Source organism: Opisthocomus hoazin, chromosome 6 (assembly GCF_030867145.1).
Source record: "Opisthocomus hoazin isolate bOpiHoa1 chromosome 6, bOpiHoa1.hap1, whole genome shotgun sequence".
In the NCBI taxonomy this organism is placed as follows: Eukaryota; Metazoa; Chordata; class Aves; order Opisthocomiformes; family Opisthocomidae; genus Opisthocomus; species Opisthocomus hoazin.
This window is the reverse complement of record NC_134419.1, coordinates 63,943,681-63,960,052: the sequence shown is the minus strand read 5'-3', so window position 1 is coordinate 63,960,052 and position 16,372 is coordinate 63,943,681. Positions and strand designations below refer to the sequence as shown.

Below are 16,372 nucleotides of genomic sequence, written 5' to 3'. Positions count from 1 at the left end.
GGAGACCTTTGCTCTCGGAACAACACAGCGCCTCGCTTCTGCCCATTCCCAGTATAAGGCCGGGAGTCAGGTTTACATGGGGATAAAAACAAAAAAAGCAAGCTTTTAAGGACAGATCTTCACAAACCCAAACCAAAGCCCCATGAGGGCAAATCCTTTCTAATCCATGCTCTTCCTTAGAGGTGTAAGTGGAGTGGAAGGGTGGAGGGGGGGGATTTAAAAGTGGAAAACTGAGTTCCCCATCCCTTCGGTCTGGCAGAGGGCCTGCTGATAGACTAAAAACAAGTCTGCAGAGGAGGCTGTGTGGAATAATCCAGCTCTGGCCCCCGAGGGGACAAGAACAATTAGGAATCCTCTCTCAAGTCTCCACTCCAAGATAGAAAAACAGTTTATAATTTGGTCCGGAGTTGTTGTTAGAAAGTTCTGAATCATCAGGATACACTAACAATTTCTGCGCAGTAATTACAAGGAGAAATCATTAGGCCGACTCAGAGATAAACTATTAACAGAAACTTTCGAATCTCCCACCTGCCTGCCTGCGTGCGGGACCCAGGGTCTGCTCTATTTACACAGCGGCCTCCAGCGAGGAGCTGTCGCAGGAGGGAGCAGCACGAGCAGCCACAGCAAAAGAAGAAAAGTATTTTAAAGGAAAACGAAAGAACGGGTGCCTATCAGGAGCGTGCAGACCAAGCGCATGCTCCACCGTTAACCTTTCCAGGCACGGTAGGCAGCCAGGGAGCTGTTTGCCTTTGCTGCCCCTGGACACACCACAGCCCCCACCCACAGCAGCCGTTCCACTTCCAGAGAAAAACCCGCCATGGCATCGGAAGCTGGCCCGCGGTGGCCTCTGGAAGCAGCGTACAAAATGCCTTTCAGCTGAGCCTGCCAGGCTCTTATCCTGTATTTACCCGGTGGAGACAGAAAGGATGAGGTTCCCCAGCCTCCTCCCTCGCCCCCAGCTGCAGGTTGTTGCAAGGCCGGGGGAATATGTGTGCACAGCCCCTCTGAGCTGGCCGGCGGCGAGTTATGGCTGAGAAGATGAAGCTGTGCAACAGCCCCCGGCTGTGGGTGCCCCTCGGAGCCCGTGGCAGCCCCTGCAGACGAACGCCAGCAGAGCCGAGCAAGTGCCACCACCGAGGCAGCTGCCTAGCTGAGGCTGCAGCATAGTTTCTACCAAAAGCTGGTTTCTGCATCCATTCTCAGTCCGACTACCCTGAAACCACTCTGGCAAACACGCAGCCGTGTGCCATTTTTGGTGCAGATTTGCCAGCTCCAGGGATAGCCGTTCCCAGGATGGCCTCATCTGCACGGCAACAAGCCCCGCTTGCAGCCGGAGGAATCTTGATTAAGCAGGGGGAGAAGTGGGGACTGGCTGCCGGGCAGATGCCCTAAACAAGAGGAACTTATCAGCTCTGTATCCAAGATGAGACATGTGTCACCACCTCTCACGGATCCAGCCCAGCCGCTCGCTCGTCACCAGCATGCCCGCACAGAAGCACGAGGGCTTCCCTCTCCCTGGAGGACGCCGTAGAAACAGCCACTGAATAACTCACAAAATTTCTTCTAGAAAAGGCTTTGCTGGGGCTAAGAAAAGCGTCGCACCCAGAATGCTTCGGGGGAAGGCGCTGGACGGGAACTGGAGCCAGCGCGCAGCTGTGCTCGCAGCCTGTGTGTTCGTCAGCGGGCCGGCCCCAGCGGCAGCGCGGGGAGGTCCCCGGCCCGGAGGAACGCCGAGGAACCGCTCCGCCAGCACACAGGCAGCAAAACCCAGCACGGCTAATCCCTCCTGTTTATTATGTAATAAAACGCTTTCCAGACCTGTTAAAATTTAATTGGTTTAATCTTAATGGTTCCATTTTCTACAGCCCATGCAAACACAGAGCCTGACCCTGCCACTCTCGTGCGAACCATCCTGCGGGCTGTGGCGGGAGCAGGATGAAACCCGCTGACCTCAGCAGGATTACGTGCATGAATCAGAGCTGCAGGCCTGGGCTCGGAGCTGAAATCCAGCGCCGGGCAGGCCTCCAGCGCAAGGCCCAGGGTCCACTTAGGCTCCACTTAAGCCCTATGGGATGCGAGCGGTACGCAGGCCTGCAGATGCGAGCGGCGAGCGAGCCTCTCACCGGGCTCGGCTGAAGGATGAATTTCATCCCTGCTTCTCAACCTCAAGGACACAAACACGCAGCAGCGGCTTCCAAGGCACAGAGCAAAGGCGCTCCCAGAAGGGCCGTGGGTTTTGCCCTGCGTGAGTGGCAAGGGGTTGGTGTACATGTGTCCACGGCGGTTTCCTCCAGCAGGAGTCTCGACACGAGACCTTCTCATCGCACAAGCAGTAAACCGTGATTTACGACAGCTTCTCCTACAGAGGAAGGGGGGGTTTTGCTACCCTCCGCACGTCCCCAGGCGCGGGGCCGTGTTGTGCAGCAGGGTGGCTTTGTGCAGCCTGGATATCCTTTGTGCACGAGAGACACCAAATAAAAGCAGGCGGGCAGGGGTCCTTGGCACTGACATTTCCTATCCTGCATTGCCTCAGATGTGGGATGACCTTTACCTGCTCCCGGGACGTGGCCTTCACCAAGCTCAACGCATCAGCCGCAGGTTCAGAGGCACGCTGGGCACTGAAATCAAGGGCAGCCTTCCCTTTGGTGTCCAAACCCACCGAGCTCCCCTTGCCGCAACGACCAGCACCCTCGCACGCGCTGCTCCTGTCTCCCAAAGTGCGGAGCGCCGAGTGTTGCACACAGCTACCGGCACCCCCAGATCAAGCCCCCCGCCTTGGAAACGTACCCGTTTCTCAGGGTGCTAAAAAGCCTGGTTCTGACCCCCAGGAAAGACATTTCTCACCAAGGCTTTGATTTGGGACACGCGTCCAAGCCACGCGTCCCTGCGACAACTATGAAGCACGGGTAAATCGGCCAATGCCAGCAGAGCGAGAAAATACAGAAGAAAAGCAAACATTTGCAGCGATGTATTTCTCAAGAAAACAGGCGTTAGGTGGGTGGCTCTTGGCAAAGCCAAGGCAGGGGGTCCTGGGGACCCTGGGAGGGGGCAGTGGGCACGGCCCGGGCAGGCTGGGAGGGGGCAGTGGGAGATGAAGGCAGCCCGCTGCTGGACCAGCGCACAGCATCCCCTGCCTGGCCCTGGCCCCGCCGCCCGCAGAAGCGCTCCTGGCGAAGAAAGACGACATTTCGCTTCGGAAAGTCGTGGAGAAGCGTCATTCCCGGACGGGCAGTGAGGCTGGGACCCGCTCGCCGCGGAGCTCCCTGGGCCGGCCGTGCGGTGCGGTGCGGTGCGGTGCGGGGAGAGCCCGGCCCGGGCGCGGCAGGCTGGCTGCCGGCAGGTGTCCGCGGCGAGCAATGCCGGTGCGGGCCGGGCGCGGCCCCGGGACCCGCTGCCCCCCCCCCCCCCCGCCGGTGCGCGCCGCCGGCCCCGCCGTGCGCGGGCGTCCCCGGCGCGCTGCCGTTCTCACATAAATCAGGGCCGAGCCCCTGGGAAAGGGCCATCCTTCACCGGGCGCTGCTGACAGAGAACGAGAAACAGACGGGCCCTGAGATAAACCACGGCCCGCAGCGTTTACACAAGGGCAGGCTCTGTGTAAATAGGGCCCGGCGCGGGGGGCAGCTCCCGGCGGCGCGGGTCCCCACCGGCCCGGTCCTCGGGGGCTCCGGGGCGGCGGGGCAGGTGGGTGCCGCCCGCCCGAGGGCCTCCCGCGGCCGCGCCGCCGGCTCCCTGCGCACCGGGGCTGGAGACGGGGACGGATTAACGTGTTTGTTTGTTTACGGCCATTAGCGCGGGGCCGGCTCCGGCGCTCGGCACCCGCCAGGCTAATGGAGCAATTAGCGGCCCCGGCGCTGATAGCATCGCCCCGAGCGAGGCCCCCTGCCGCCTGCTACCGGGCCGCCTGCGCCCGCTGGGGGGGGGGGGCGGGGGAAGGGGGGGCTGCTCCCCGGGCCCGGTGTGGGGGGTGTTGGCTCCGCTGCAGCATCCGCACGGCGAGCTCCATCCATTACGATAATCCCCTGTCCAAACAGAGCGCAGGAGCGGCCGGGACAACAAGGCCCCGCTGTAAACAGAGCTCAGGGGACGCCGCTAATGATATAAATAAAATAACCATTAATAGCCAGCTGACCCCAAGTCCGGCCGGCTCGGGGAAAGCATCCCGGGGCTGACACCCGCCGGCAGGTACTGGGGCTGCGCCTTCCCCTGGCTCCCGCACCCCCGCGTCGTTCATCCCCCCCCGGGCCTGGCCCTGCCCCTCGGCGCCCGAGCAGCTCCCCTCTACCTCGGCTTCCCCAGCTGGGAAATGGCCGCTCGCGTCCCGCCGAAGCGGGCCTGGTCCGGCCCCAAGGAACTCCCGGAGAGATCCGGATGCCGGCGGGGCGGGAAGGGTGCGGACCCCGCTACCGCACCGGGAGGGGACGAGGCGGCCGCGGGAAAGGCCGGGGTGACACAGAGGTGCTCCCACGAGTGTCCGTGCCCGGCCGGGGTTTGATCCGGGGTTCCCTGACCACTGTCTCTGCCCGGCGGCGGCACGGGAGAACGGATCCCACGGCCGGGCAGACGTCCCCGAAGCACCGGTTCCGCCCGGTGCGGGCTCCCCTTGCCCGCAGGCCGCGCCTGGCGCTCGGCCCGTCCGGGATCCCGCTGCGGGCGGGAGCGCCACGGCGCCAGGCGAGCCAAACCCCGACGGGCCCGGGGCCGGGCCCTCGGCACGGCGGCTGCTAGTGGCCCGGCACCCCCCTTCCCGCCGCCACCGAGGGCACCGGCCGTTGCCGCGGCTCTCCCCAACGCGGAGACCCGGGGATAGCCGCCGCCGGGCCTCCGCGCCTGCAACCCGCGGGAGCGGAGCGGGCCGGGCGCGGACGTGTAACACCGATCAGGTGCTAATTGTTACTAATTGTTACCGCGGCTCCTCCGCGCACCGGCGGCACGGGGCAGAGCCGGGCCCCGGCCAGGCCTGGCTGCGGCAAGCGCCTTTCCCCGCCCGCCACCCGGCCCCGGCGGCCTCGGGCCGGGAGGAAGGCGGCCGGCACCGGGAGCGGCCGGGGAGAGGCCGACCCGCCGCGATTTACACCGAACGGGTTTGAAGCGGCGCGGTGGGAACGATCCGGCGCGTCGGGGGAAACGGGAATCGGCCCGCCGCGGAGCTGCGGCGAGGTGCGCGGGGCCCGGGCTCCCGTCCGGGGCTTCGCCACCGGTAAACGGTTTTCTCCGGGGTACGCGGAGCGGCGAGAGCCGGAGAAAGGAGGTTGCCAACAGAGCCCGGTAAACAGCGGAACCGCCGGCCGGTACCGACCCGAGAGAAGCCCCCGGGAACGCCCCGCGAAGCCCCGGCCCCGCGAACACTCACCTGCCCGCCGTGCGCGCCCCGTTCCCCGTGCCCTCTCCTCGGCGCCGGTCCGAGCCCTGCGGGGCGGCGGGATTTTAATCACAACGAAATGTCTCGCCCGGGACCCCCCGCCCCGCCCCCGGTGCGCCCGCTCCCCGCGCCGCGGCGGCGCTGAGCCCTCGGCGGGGCCCGGGGGCCGCGGGGCGCCGGTGCGGGGCCGCGGCACCCCCCGCCGCGCCGCACCGGGTTGCTGGGCCGGCTCTCGGCGCTGTCCCGGGGCCGGGGGACTCGCGGTGCGGACGGGGCTCGCCAGGCTCGCTCGGCGCGTTACCGGCCGGAACGGCATTGATTCGAAGATCCGGTAGAAAAAATCCCCTCTATCAGGGGCGCGCGGCCCCGCGGAGCTGTTCGCCGCCCGTTACCGGCGGGGCGAAACGAAACGAAACGAAAGAAAACGAAAGGAAACGAAAGGAAACACCGAAAGGCGCGGGACAGCGCTCCCAGCCCCGCGCCGCCCCAGCCCCGGGCTGCCCGCCTGCCCCGGCCCGGCGCCGGCCTGGCGTTTGCGGGGCCGCAGGGCCCGATCCGGCGGCGGCGGCGGAGCGCGCCTTCCCCCGGGCGGGCGCGGGTCGCATCGGCTGCGGCGAGCCGGGGCGGGCGGCGGACTGGCCGGTGGCGGGGGGACCTGCGGGAGCACCGGCGGGGGGCGGCGGGGGTGCCAGGGGACGAGGAGCGGGTCGGGTACGTGTACGCCGCCCGGCTACGGGAAGACCGGGCCGCCGTCGGCTCCGGGAGGAGTCCGGGGCGGCGGAGGCGAACCTCCCCGGGACGGCGGGAGGCTGTTGCAGGGCCGGGCGGCCGCGCCGGCGGGGCCGTACGTGTTCACCCGTCCCGGGGCCGGGCCGAGCCGTGCGCGGGCAGGGGCCAGCGGGGCGCGCCGGGGCGGGGGTCCCTACCTACCTACACGTGCTTAGCACTGGGAGGCGCGGCGGCGGCGGCCGCGGCTCTCTGCGGGGACCCCGGCCCCGACCACCGGCCCGGCGGGACTCTCCGCGGGGACGCGGCCTCCCCGAGCTCGGCCTTAATACATTGCTATTTCTGGCCGGGCGGCCGGAGCCGGGCAGGGGGCCGGCTCTGCCTCCCCCTCCCTCCAATGGCGAGGCCGCCCCCGGCCCCTCCTCGCCGTGACGTGCCGGCCCGGGGCAGAGGAGGCTCCCGAGCCCTTGGCTGTCCCTGCAGAAGCTGTAACAAAACGCAGACCCCCCCAGCGCCGGGCTAATGGAGGCGACTTAGGAGCAGGCGCGGCCCCTCGTCTCTCGGCGCTGCCCCACTCCCCCCGCACCGGGCGCGGCCCTCCCCGCCGAGCCGGCCGCCGCAGCGGCCGCCGGGCCCGCGGGACCGCCTGGCCGCTTGCGCTGCCCCGATGATGTTACCGAGCCCCGTCACCTCCACCCCCTTCTCTGTCAAAGACATCCTCAACCTGGAGCAGCAGCAGGACCCGCACTATGGGGCCCAGCTCCCGCACCACCTGGAGCACCACTTCCACCCCGCCGCCTGCCTGCTGGCGGCCGCCGACGGCGCCCGCTTCTCCGACGGCGAGGAGGAGGAGGAGGAGGAGAAGCTGTCCTACCTGAGCGCCATCGCCGCGCCCGGCGGCCAGGCGGACGCGCGGATCTCCGCCGACAGCTACGTGCACGCCGTGCTGCGCGGCTCCTGCGAGGCCCCCGGCCCGGGAGAGGAGCTGGACCCCGCGACCCGCGACCCGAGTGAGTATCGGCCCCGCCGCGCTCCCCCGCGCCGCCGGGACGGGCCCGCTCTTGCTCCCCGCGGCGCGTCCCTAGCCCCCGTCCCGGCGCCGCAGCCCGGTCTCCGCGTCCCCTCCCGGGGTTGGCACGTCGCGGGGCTGCCGCCGCCCTCCCCGGGGTCCCGACCCGGAGCCGGCGGGTCGGGCCCGCGCTCCGCAGTTTCGGTAGTGGAGAGGGACGGACGGGGCGGGTTAGGCCCGAGGGGCGCCCGCAGCGGCGGGGCCCTCCGGTAAGGCGAGGCGGCGGAGCAGGTGCCCGGCGCCGTGCGCGGCTCGGGGCTCGGTCCCGCGGTGCCGCCGCGGTAAACTCCGCCGCCGGCCCGGGAGACGCGCCCGGCCGCGCCGCCCGAAGCGTTTCCCCCGCAAGCACAGGCGGTGTCGGAGGCGGCCGGGTCCCGGCGCAGCCTCCCCGCCCGCACCGCTGTTCCCCGACGGGCGCGCAGCGGCGCGGGGGCTCCCGCCCTTCGGCGGGGCCCGTCGGGAGCAGCGAGCGGGCGGTGTCGGCGAGCTGCGACCCTGACCCTTGCCCCCCCCACCCCTCCCCACGCAGAGAGCTGCGTCCCGAAGAAGCCGCTGGACACGGCGGAGAAGGCGGAGGAGGCGGAGAGGCCGAAGCAGCGGAGCCGGAGGAAGCCGCGCGTCCTCTTCTCGCAGGCGCAGGTCTTCGAGCTGGAGCGGCGGTTCAAGCAGCAGCGTTACCTGTCGGCGCCCGAGCGGGAGCACCTGGCCAGCAGCCTGAAGCTCACCTCCACGCAGGTGAAGATCTGGTTCCAGAACCGGCGCTACAAGTGCAAGCGGCAGCGGCAGGACAAGTCGCTGGAGCTGGGCGGCCCCGCGGCCCCGCCGCCGCCTCCGCCGCCGCGCCGGGTCGCCGTGCCTGTGCTGGTCCGCGACGGCAAGCCGTGCCTCGGCGGCTCGCAGGGCTACAGCTCGGCGTACAACGGGCCCTACTCCTACAACGGCTTCCCCGCCTACGGCTACGGCAACGCCGGCTCCTACAACCCCGGCTACGGCTGCACCTACCCGGCGGGCACCGGCGCCGCCTCCGTGCAAGCCGCCTGCAGCCCGGCGGCGGCCGCCGGCCCCTTCGTGAACGTGGGCGGCCTGGGGGGGTTCGGCGGCGGCGGGCAGCCGCTGCACCAGCCGGCGGGGGGGCCGTCCTGCGGCCAGGGCGCACTGCAGGGCATCCGGGCCTGGTAGCCCACACGCACTGAGGGCCGGGAGCGGAGCGGACCGGCGGGACGGACCGGCGGCTGCGGGGCCCCGCGGCCACCCGCGCCGCTCGCGCGCCCTGGACCGGAGGAGCGGCGGCGGCGGGACCCCGACGGGACGCGGTTGTGGGGCCGGCGGCGGAGCGGAGCGGCGCGGCGGGACGGGGTCGCCCGAGCGCGCAGGGAAGCGCCGCAGCCCCGCGGAGCCCGCCGCGACGGCCAGGCGAGACGGGGCCGGGGCCGGGGCCGGTCGCGCCGCGCCAGTGGAGCAGCTTTGCTTGTAAAAAGCCGACGGCGGGGCCCGGGGGTGCCGCGGCCCCTCTGCCTACTCTGTATCGGTTACTGCCAGCGCCAGCTCGCCGTGTCGGTCAATAAACCAGGTGCAATATCCGCCGCCCGCTCCCTCCTTCGGTGCCCGGCGGCCGGTGCCCGGCGGCGGGGCGGCGGCGGCGGCGGTGCCCGCGGGGCAGGGCGGCCCGGCCGGCTTGTGAGCGTGCCAAGGGCGCTGAATGGGGCCGCGCAGCTCAGAGCCGGGCCCATTGTGGCCGCCGGGCCGGCGCTGAAAGGAGCCGCCGAGGAAGGTAGCGGGAATAGGCGCTTATTGGATTCGGGAACAAAAGGTGTGGCAGGGAGGCGAGGGACAAAGGGGCCCCGGCGCCGAGATTGACGGGCCGCTTTGCCCCCCACTGAGGCCCAGGCCCGGCGCTTTATGCGCGGGGGCTGCAGAAACGTGCTGGGTTTTGTTCCCCTTTCTGGGAGCGCGGAGGGAGAGGAGGGGGGTCCGCGGGCCGCTGATTAGGGCCGGCCGGGCCGGGCAGCCTGAATGCCGGGGCATTATTGCTACACGTTCAGCCATTTCGCTCGGCTGCGGGGGAGGGGGCGGCCGAGGCCCCCCGACCCCGGCGGGACCGGCCGCGGGGTCGCCCCCCAACCTACCCAGCTCGGCCCGTCCCGCCGCCGCGGAGCTCTCGGGGCGGTCCCGGCTCCGCCGCCGCGGCCGCGTCTCAGCCGTGCGGGTCCCGCCGAGCGCCGGGGCCGGCCGGACACCCGCGGAGCCCCGTCTGGCTCGTCCCGGGCGGCGGCGGCGGCCGGCGCTGCCGGGAGAGCTCCCGCACCATCCTGCACCTCTCCCCGCCCGCGACGCTGGTTTTTTTTTTTTGACTGTCCGGGGGGGCTGACCGCCTCCCCCCTCGCCCAGCAGTGTCCACCGTGCCCTCCCCGTGCCTGTCGTGGGACGGTCCCCTCGCCACGAGCAGAGGACCCGCTTTTGTAGCCCGCCGTCACAGAAGCGGTAGGTAACAACCGCTCACGCTGCCAAACACAGATTTACGCCGCGTGTTTCCACTGCGCGAGCTGTGCACGCACCCTTGGGGTTTGCTGTCTGAAAGGAACCGGATAAATCCTTTCCACTGCAGCACCTCGGGGACAGAGCGGGCAACCAGCAGCCCCGGCTCCCGGCCCTGGCTGGGCACGGCTCGGCACGGCACGGCACCCCGTTGTCCCGCGAGCCACCCCAAGGCCGGCAGCTTCGCGGGGCCGGTGCTGGGAGAGGATGCGGCACACCCAGCCGATTGTTTGCTGGATGGCAGCAAGGTGTCGCGGGAGAGGAAGCCCAGGCCCCGCTCTTGGCTTTCGGAGATGAGCGGTTAAGGCCCTGCGGTCTCGTGGGTAGAAACAGGATAGCCAAGAACAAAGATAGGTAATGCTGTCTCCTCGCAGCAGCGGTCAGGCCGGGGAGATTTGTCTCTGCCGTAGGAAAGAGTTGCGTTTTCCTCCATGTTCTGCCAGACTGTTGTCTGCAAAAATAGGGGACCCGTGTCAGCTCGTGCCTTGGTGCGCAAGCTGCAGGAATCGTAACCATAATACGAGCTCCTCCAAAATCAGAGAATGATTTGTAAGGGTTGGAAGGGACCTTAAACAGAGCTCCCAGCTTAGCATATCCCCTCCAAGTACGTGGCAGCTGGTGAGAAATCCACTGCATCCCCGGCAGCACCCAGAAGCTCCGGTCGACGCCAAAACCCTGGCATGCGACGCGCTGCCTACGTCCGTAGCCACAGTTAAGTAAAGTGAAGGGGCACACAGGGACCCTGCGGCCGCATTCCAAGAGGCAATGCAGGGCTGTACCAGCATTATCAAGCACAAGAGCACCCAGCCTTGCCGTAGGCGTGAGTTCAGTGTTGTGCTCACACCCCACTTGCGTCTGGTAACACCCGTGTCTGCTCCCCGGACCCGCTCTCCCCACGCTGAGCTGGAGCAGTGCCCAGCTGGGGGAAGCTGAGAGGCCCGGCTGACAGGCTGATGTGGCACGGTGGTGGAAATTTCTAGATGTCCACCATAGTGAGCCCCATTCCTGGGACAGATCCCAGCTGTCCCACCAGCTCAGACTGGGGGGAGGGCGGGGGGCTGGTGGGAGGGACCCCTCTGCAGACTCTCACCCAAAGCACCCGAGCTGATGGGGAGGACGGAGCGGCACAAAGAGCCGGCGGTGCCGGAGGGCCCGGAGCAGGGTGGCGGAAGTGAAGCGCTCCGAAGAGGAGGAACAGCCGGCGGAGACCGGTGGGAGGGAGATGGTGGGAGACCGCAGATTGGACGGGCAGCCCAGGGAGGGGAGACACAATGGAGGGAAGTGGCTGCGTGGCCGCGCTGCAGGCAGCACCCGCCCATGACGTACCCCGTCCCCTGCGCCCTGGGGCGAAGCATGGCTCTACCGGCGAGGCGAGAGGCGCAGGGTGCTGGTGGAAATCCTTCTTGCATGGTCCTGCTGCAGTGGTGGGGTGGCCGGGGGGACATCGGGGAGGGAGGGAGGGATGGAGAGGGCTATGGTCAAGGGGCAGAGGGCACGTGTTGTTTCTTCCCAGTCAGATGGGGATTTACTGCTGTTTGGGAGTTAGGGAGGGGAGGTGCCAAGTGATTTTGGGCAGCGACGAGATGCTGTAAAACAACACACTGACCTAAAGCAAAGGAGGGGTTGGAGGGCGGCCAGGCTTTAACTACCAGGCCTCAGGCCCACTCTGCACGGGCTCCAGTTCTGTTTTTCATTCAAGTTTCCTGGCCAAGGAGGAGCCCATGAGCAGAACCCGCCTCTGTCCAGTGGTTCCCAGGGCCGCTCGATCCAAACCCCAGGGCTAGCTGGTTTTCTGAGGCCTCTCCATCATGGTCAGGATCATGTGGAAGCAGCGCAGTTCCCTCTGCAGCACTGCAGATGTGGTCTGTTTCCTCTCCTTCCCGACATCTTTTCCCATTCCTCCCTTTCCCCAGCTGCAGTCATCCCTCCCCCTCGCGCCCTTCATCCTTCTCTCTTCGCCACCCACTTGCTGCCACCAGCAAGGAGCTCTCCTGGGCGTGGAGCGAGACACCTGCTCCCAGTGAGGCCGGACAGGCTGCCTATGGACCTGGGCAGACCTCGCTGAGTTCTGGTCCCATCTACTTCGACCTGGGCACAGCCACCTCCCTCTGCCTCAGGGCCGGGAACCCGGGGACCCAGCTGCGTGGTGGGGTGGTGCCCAGCTCTTGCACCGCTATGTTGGAGCCAGGTTGGAGTAGCAGCTCCAGCTCTGCAGTGCTTCCCACTGCAGATGCCCCGCACCACGAGCTGGGAGCCATCGAGGCTGCTCTGCGGAGCCGTCAGTGCTCGGCGGGCAGCCGGCGCCGGGGGTGCTGGAAGCTCCTCCTGGTGATGGCAATGCATGGTTGTAGCACAAGCACTCTCCAGTGCCAAGACAGCTGTGGCCAGCCATGGATCAGGTAATTAAATTAAAATATCAGCATGTGTGCTGTGGAGCCTTCAGTCAGGGTTTCTCTCACTACTTGCGTGCCAGCACCAGGGCCAGGGAGCGGCCTCCTTTCCTGGGATGTCACCGATGGCCACAGACCCTCCCCGGTCCTCCAACCTCTCCCATACATCACAAGATGCCGACACCTGACTAAGCAGGGTGGGGAGACTTGCGTATTTTAGCTGTTCCTTCTCTCCTCCCGGCATGACCGAGCACAGCGCTGGTACGAGGGACTCGGGCGACCCCTCCGCAGAAGGTGACTGCGTCTTCGTCCCCTCCAGAGCAGAGCATGGCTGAAGGCCAGAGCCCTTCCCAGGGGCACCCTGCCGCCTGCCCCTGCCTGGGCGATGACATCCACGGGCGCTTGCCCGGGGGATGACCCCGCTGCTTCAGGCGGGTGCTGCTGAGGGCAGAGGGGTCCCTCGGGGTGCTGCCTGGGAACCCCAGGTCCCCCGGGCTGCCAGCCCTGTCCCCAACCGAGATGCGCCACCGCCATCTATCGGCAAGCAGCCGGGGACAGGGAGCGACCAGCACCCCTCTGTCCCCGCCACCCCACGCCGCGGGGACTCCGTCCCGCGCTGGCTTGGTTTGGGGGTGCCCGAGTGACCCCGCGAGGCTTGGAGGGCTGCAGAGCAGGCGGGCGGGGCTGCGTCCCCCCGCTGGCATCGCGTCCCTGGCGCTGGGGACGGCGGAGGGACACGCTGGGCGTTGGGAAGGCTGGGCTGCTGGCCTTGGCTGTCTCCCCACGGCCGAGCTCCGCGGGAGCTGGTTGTCTGAGTATCTTCTCCAGCTCAAAGCAGTGCAATTGGCCCGCGGCTGGGAGCCCCCCTCAAAGCTCCCGACGCCCCAGCAGCGCCCGCAGCCTCCAGCTACCGCACTCACGCTGGCAAGTCCTTGCCCGAGGACATTTTGGGTGGTTGCGGTGTCCGGCGCCCGGTGCCCGTTACGGCTGCGTCCTTGCAAGAGGGAGCTGCGTCCCTGTCGGCGGAACAGGCTGATTTTGGCCCAGTTCCCCGCTCCCTCCCCTTTTTCTAGCCCTTGGCAGTGCTCCAGGCGACAGGCTGCCCAGGTCTAATGGGTACCCAAAGGTGCCGGGGATAGAGGAGAAGGGTGCTTGGGTTTGCATTTCTCCTGGCAGCCGCCTAGCCATGCCAGGCATGGTTGGTGCCCTGCCAGGAGACTCTTCAGTCAGCCCCCATGCCACAGGTGTCCCAGGGGGGTTGTAGGGTTTCTCCGGGGCAAGCACCGCCGGCAGTGCCGTACCTGCAGGCGTGCCGGGTCGGGGAGGTTAGTGCTGGAGTCCCCCCAGCTCCTGGACCAGCCCTTGCTTCAGCGGCTTTTGCGACGGGTCCTGAAGCAGGCCCTAGTGTCATGGTGTGCTTGAGCTGTCCCCAGTGTCCTCACTGCTGTGTCTGTGCGAGAGTGACCCCTGTGCCGGCCCCATCCAGCCGAAGAGTGGCTCCTCGCCCACCTCTGCCCCCTCCCCAGTGCGACATGCCGCCTGCCCGCACCCCAGGTCCAGCCAGGCAGCATCTTCCCGGGGCTGCTTTGCAGACCCTTGTTGGGGGGTCTTTGACACATAACCCTGCACTAAGCACAGTTATTACCAGTATCTCCCCATCAAACCAGACACCCTGAGAGCACTCCCAGCCCAGCCCTGGGGATTGCTTCCTCTGGTGGCTCTTTACAGCCAAGAAAGCAGGTTTTCAGGCTCTGCTTTCCCTTTCAGGCTGCATTCCCTGCCTCCCTGCACCGCTGCGATGCTCGGCTGGAGCCAGGCAGGCTGGGACCGGCCCAGCCAGGGGTTGTCTCTCCGTGGTTTAACTCAGGCAGCAACGTGGGTCAGAAGCAGGTTTCCCAGGGCCCACCAGAGGCAATGTCTGCTCTGTGTCCAGGCAGCCCCGGCGCCCGCGTTTACCACTGCTGTAAGGCCGTGGGGTCATGAGAACTTGTACGACTTTATTGGGGTCTGACAGAGCCCTGAGGAATCCCAGAGCTGGGGCTGGAGGGGGGCTGGGAGCCCACCTCTGCGCTCCCCGCGGGCTCCGACCACCCCCTCCCACCGAGCAGGGCTGTCAGGCACCCACTGCCGAGGGGCTGGGGGGCAGGAAAGCTCGGGGTAGCCCAGGGCGCTGGCAGAGGAGGGGCAGGGATGTGGTTTGGAAGGGCAGTGTCCTTGCACTCTTGCTGGCCTCTGAGCTGGGCTGGCAAAGGCTCCTGTGAGCTGGGACCCAGCGCCCTGTGTGGGGTCCCCGAGGCAGAGGCAGCTCAGGAGCCCACTAGCCCCTGGCCAAAGGTGTGGGGCAGACACGCTGGAGGGTCTCCCCTTCTTGCTCTGGGGCAGATGACCCCCTCAGCTCCCCTCCAGCAGTGACTCAGCCGCCAGCCCTGCCCTCAACCTGCGGGAGCGCAGGCGTCTCCATCTCCGGTTACCCCAGGAAGGTGGCCGGGGCTCCTGAGCTGTCCTGGCATGGCAAACCCCGGCTGCCTGAAATAGCTTGGGTTCATGCCACGGCAGAGCTGCAGCGGCCCTGGATCCATCACCTGGAGCAGGGCAAGGCCAGCAGTGCTGCCCGACTCTGCCCGCTCAGGGGGCTGCGGGGCTCCCCCCCCCCCAAGACTCCTTATCCCCAGGCACCAGCAGCAGGACAGGGCTCGAGGGGCGGTTGGGCATGGGAAGGCGAGGCAGCACATCCCTGCCGGCACTGAATGTGGATCCTGCGGGGAGCCGAGAGGAAAAGGGGTTGTCTCCAAAACTCTGCTGGGCTGAGCGTGGCTTCCTTGCTGGAAAGCTAAAAATAGTATCTTTACTCAGAAGAGGCTGTAGGAGGGATCTCATCCAAAGCGCAGCCAAATACCTAGGAGGCCGTAGGACAGACCCAGCGCCGCGAGGCTTCGCTGAGGTGTCACCAGACCTTGGAAGGACAGCGGCTGTAGCTGCACCAGCAGATAACCCTGTTACCCCTGGGCATCTCATCGTGCCAAAGGTGCCAGAGGAACCGGGCTGGCTGGCGAGGGGACACCCCACCCCGGCAGAGCTGGGAAGCAGTCACGTATCGCCATGGCCGCCCTTGGTCTGCAGCAGAGGTTCAGCTCAGGGGACAGAGATGGCAGCAGGACAGGGGGTTTTTCCAGCCTCTCACGGCCTGTCCCACGCCACAGGGGATATCTGGAAACCCCGTGGACGGCTCTGCTGTCCCTGTGGCGCCGGACCCCTCACAGGCAAAGCCATCCTCTGCGGGGGTGCTGCTGCTGCCTGCACTGGGCAGCATCCAGCTGCTGCTGCGCAAGCTGGCAAAGCGCCGGGAGACCAGAAAGGCCGTGCCCTTGCCAGGGGAACGCTCGGGCCGACTGCTCACGTGCGGTGCTGACTTCTCATCTCCCCATTCCCAGGGGGTCTCGCTCCCTTCCCTGGCTCTTCTGCGGGCAGTTATTCCTGGAAATATCCTGGAGTTGCCTTCAACCATGCCCTCGCCTGCTGACGTTTATAGAGCTTCTTCCAGCGGCTGATGTATTTCATAACATGAATCTCTCCCCAGCCCGTGTTCATGCCTTTTCCTCCGTGGGGTCTGTCATTGCCCCTGTGCGTGGCCAGGGTTAAAGACGAAGCTGCAGCTGCACCACCAACAGCTTTCAGCTTCTGGGCAGGGAGACTCATCCTGGCAGAGCCCAGCTGTACCCGTCTTCTGTCGAATGCCCTGCCCGCCAAGCTAATCCTCCCCTGGTCTCTCCCAGCCATTTCTGCTTCTCAGATTTCTCCCTCTTGGGTGGAGGAGCCGCAGGGCTGCCAAATCTTGCAATGCTTGGGCTATTTCTTAAAGCCCCAGCTCCTGAAATGGTGGGAAAACTGGAGGCTCCCGCTTTTTGTCAGCTTTTGTTTCTTTAAGGAGTTTCTTTTCCTCCTGCTTGTGCGGAAGAAGCAGGGACCAGGGGCCTGCAGCCCACGCTAGGGAGCAGAGGGTGGGCACACAACCCAGGCAGCCCTGGGCTGCGGAGCAGTGGCTGTGGCTGCTCCGTGCCCAGGGACACCCAGACCTGCTGGGCAGCCGTCGAAAATCCCACTGAGGGTCACTCGGTGTCTGTCACCCACCCTCGGGAACCAGGGACAAGAGAGATGCTTCAGGGGAAAGTGGAGCCGGGGCTGGGCTGGGGCTTGGGCAGGGCGTCGAGCCCCCAGCCCCGCTGCGCGGGGGTCCCTGCCCTCCAGCCCCCTGGCAGTGCTGGGGCCCCGATGCCCCTCCCCGAGGGCTGTGCA

General features: G+C 67.2%; 1 protein-coding gene across 2 annotated transcripts; it reads left to right on the top strand.

Annotated features, from left to right (window-relative positions):
• Nucleotides 1-6,752: 6,752 nt before the first annotated feature.
• Nucleotides 6,753-8,333, top strand: NKX2-3 (NK2 homeobox 3). 2 transcript variants are annotated; one of them, XM_075424206.1, is made up of 2 exons: nucleotides 6,753-7,095; nucleotides 7,684-8,333. In XM_075424206.1, the coding sequence occupies exons 1-2, from the start codon at nucleotides 6,753-6,755 to the stop codon at nucleotides 8,331-8,333; spliced, it is 993 nt and encodes a 330-aa protein (XP_075280321.1). The 2 variants fall into 2 exon arrangements, with proteins under 2 accessions (XP_075280321.1, XP_075280322.1); XM_075424207.1 differs by having other exon boundaries at nucleotides 6,753-7,105; nucleotides 7,688-8,333.
• Nucleotides 8,334-16,372: the final 8,039 nt, after the last annotated feature.